The sequence below is a fragment of the Trachymyrmex septentrionalis genome, unplaced genomic scaffold, assembly GCF_001594115.1.
Source record: "Trachymyrmex septentrionalis isolate Tsep2-gDNA-1 unplaced genomic scaffold, Tsep1.0 scaffold20, whole genome shotgun sequence".
In the NCBI taxonomy this organism is placed as follows: Eukaryota; Metazoa; Arthropoda; class Insecta; order Hymenoptera; family Formicidae; genus Trachymyrmex; species Trachymyrmex septentrionalis.
The window spans coordinates 5144152-5146970 of record NW_017305180.1 but is presented as its reverse complement, the minus strand read 5'-3'; the positions used below and the strand labels follow the sequence as shown (position 1 = coordinate 5146970).

Genomic DNA, 2819 nt, shown 5'->3' with positions numbered 1-2819 from the left:
GTTAAAACAGAAATTACGAAGTTTTTGATTAAACCAACAATAGCCCAATTTATACGCGAGCATTAATAATTTGATCCATCAAATGCATATACATATATTTTATCAAAAGAGAAAGAATGCATTTCCTTTTTATTAATTGAATTATGAAAAATATAATTGAGGTAGAGATTACATTTTGAAAATCATCTGCTATTATTTTACAAAAAACGTATCTGTAAATTTATATACAATAATACGAACGAGCATTAATCATTTTCACTACCTATTCAAAACTATCACATATATTTAAAAAATCTTTTTTACGTATTACTTTATACATATCGAAATAACGCGACTACTACAAATACCTCGAATAATTCGTAGTCGATAGAAGATATGATTATTTGCCTTTGCCCTTATTCTTAAAATTAATGAACTATTCCACTTTTCTCGTCTTGGGTAAGCTTTGTATAATCTTTGGTATTACTTCCGTAAATATAATTGTGCCTACGAAGACTAGCAGCGTACCAATCCAGTGATATATAGTAAATGGATTCTTGAAATAAACTATAGAGAATAATAACGACAGAAATTTTCGCAGCGTTATTACTAGAGTAACTGTGAGAGAGCTGCATTCCGTGGTTAATACGAATACAGAGCTGATGCACATGTATCTGAAAGTACAATTAAGGCGAATACTTTGAATATGTGATAGTATATTCGTCAGATGTGTTGATATTATGCGTTGATATACACGCGTGTATGTAGTATAATATAGTTGCATTTAGAAAAGGATACTGCGTCAGAACATTTCCAATTAAATATACGATTAACGATGGCATATATACACCGATCATAGGCAATCTTGATGGCTCAGATGTGAGTGCGAAGTTCCAATGATCGTAAATATTAGGCGCTAGCGTTAGGAAGAACGGCAAGGGTAACAAGTGCTGTAAAAGAATTTTCATTATATCGTCAATTAGTTTGATTGATATTTAACGCAGAAAGAAATAAGACTTACCGTATAATACAAAGCCTCCCGCGCGTTTTTACCGTATCGGCTATGTAGTTCCTCCTGATAAATACCCATTCTAGCAGAAATGAATAAAGCGATCGTAAGTAGTAATATGCCTAAAGTCCACCAGAAAAAGTCATCCCACGGTGTCGTGGCTACTTGCACATTTTTCTGCTGCAAGGACTTGATTTCCTTGCCACTAACAATTGTGCAGAGCGCTATTCCCGTGGTGATCATAAATACTGACAAGTACTTGCTAAATATATATTTCTTATTTAAAATAATAATCCCCATAATCATGTTAGCTATAAGAGAGCCCTGAAACAATACAATGTACACTTGTAATACAGACTATTTGTATCTCTCAGACAATATACATCCATAATACATCTTTATGATGTCTTTAAGATGTCTTTCAGACATACTTGTCTAGATTGCTAATTAGAATCCACACAGCATAATTTCTCCAAGAGACATTCTAAGAATGTCCTTTGGATGTTCAGAAAACACAGATATTTTTAAAGTCGATATTCATAATCTATTCTTATTTTAAAATTGTCTAAAATAATGTTTTAAATATGTGATTAGCTTTTACGACATCTAAAGACAGTTTTAAATATAAAAATCGACTATAAATATCGACGTCTCTTGGAGGACTGTGTTTGTGTGTGTGTGTGTGTGTGTGTGTGTGGTGTGTGTGTGTGTGTGTATATGGGAATGAATTTACTTGTTACTTACAGCTCTAAATATCATGTGTAACGGCATAGGAATATTAAAGTCAAACGCATAATTATTGCATACGTTTGTGACAAAAAACATTGTGACCAAGATAAAGTAATCCTTTATGCCTATGTTTGGTTTGACAGTGCCACACTTGGATGTGAACAGGAATCCCTCGATGGATATAAAAAGGAATTGTGAGAACGTAATGAGATTACCACTGCCAGGATCATCTCTGAAATCAGAGTAAAAAATAAAACTTATCATTCAACTCATGATGTAAGAAAATCTTACTTTCATTTGTTTTGTCATGACATTCACTTTACGTAACAGTACTGTCTCCGACTAAAGTATTACGGGCGATAAGTGCTTTTTTTTTTAAGTTGTACCGGATTACAGATGTTAAGTGAAAGAAGCGATAAGTATCGTAAACATTTTACTAGGTAACATACAGTGCGCGCGGTTATGCAACACTTGGCCGGTTAGACAAGTCATTGATGTACTCACTTAACAAGCAGTTCCAGAAACACGACGTTGGTGCAACACCCGAGGAAGACGCAGAGCACCGCGACAGCTGCCCGCATCGTGTTCGCTCTCTAGATCTTATTCTTTCCTTCTTCGACTTCCTCCCTTGCTGATCGATCTCGGGAGTCGCGGTCTAACCTACGAAGGTTATGTGAGTCGCGTGGTGGATTCTCTAATGAACGTCACGCAATCCATCGGCACACTAACCACTGCGGCCAGCGTTGGCGGTCGATCGCGAATTATCAGCGATGTAATAATGCGATGTATCGTGCGGTCGGATTATGCGCGCGATACCACGTGCATATGCATACATTTATACATATATCGGACGTCATGAACGTTACTATGCCAGCTGTGCCTTAATACATTAAATTGCGTTAGTTTTTGGAGCGTTCGAAGGAGCATGCATGTTGCAACCAGGATTTGGTGCATCTTGCAACAGTCGTTGCTTATTCAATATATTTTTTCATTCAAGTGATACTCGTAAGTCTTTTTATTGGAAATACGTGTTTTTTTTGCAACCTTGTTGAATTACGTCGGCAATGATCAGGAATGATATGTGTGTGTGTGTGTGTGTGTG

General features: G+C 36.0%; 1 protein-coding gene across 1 annotated transcript; it reads right to left on the bottom strand.

The window, feature by feature from the left end:
- Nucleotides 1–273: 273 nt before the first annotated feature.
- On the bottom strand, nucleotides 274–2698 carry LOC108747828 (UDP-xylose and UDP-N-acetylglucosamine transporter). The gene is made up of 5 exons (XM_018485665.1): nucleotides 2222–2698; nucleotides 1733–1949; nucleotides 1001–1312; nucleotides 778–929; nucleotides 274–653 (listed from the first exon to the last, which is right to left on the bottom strand). Exons 1-5 carry the CDS (start codon nucleotides 2296–2298, stop codon nucleotides 416–418), a joined length of 996 nt encoding a protein of 331 aa, XP_018341167.1. The 5' UTR covers nucleotides 2299–2698; the 3' UTR covers nucleotides 274–415.
- Nucleotides 2699–2819: the final 121 nt, after the last annotated feature.

Coding starts and splice junctions, on each gene's coding strand:
- LOC108747828 (XM_018485665.1), bottom strand. CDS start 2,298: ATGCGGGCAGCTGTCGCGGTGCTCTGCGTCTTCCTCGGGTGTTGCACC. Junction 1,950..2,221: donor TTTCTGGAACTGCTTGTTAA/GTGAGTACATCA, acceptor CTCTGATTTCAG/AGATGATCCTGGCAGTGGTA. Junction 654..777: donor ATTGGAAATGTTCTGACGCA/GTATCCTTTTCT, acceptor TTGTACTTTCAG/ATACATGTGCATCAGCTCTG.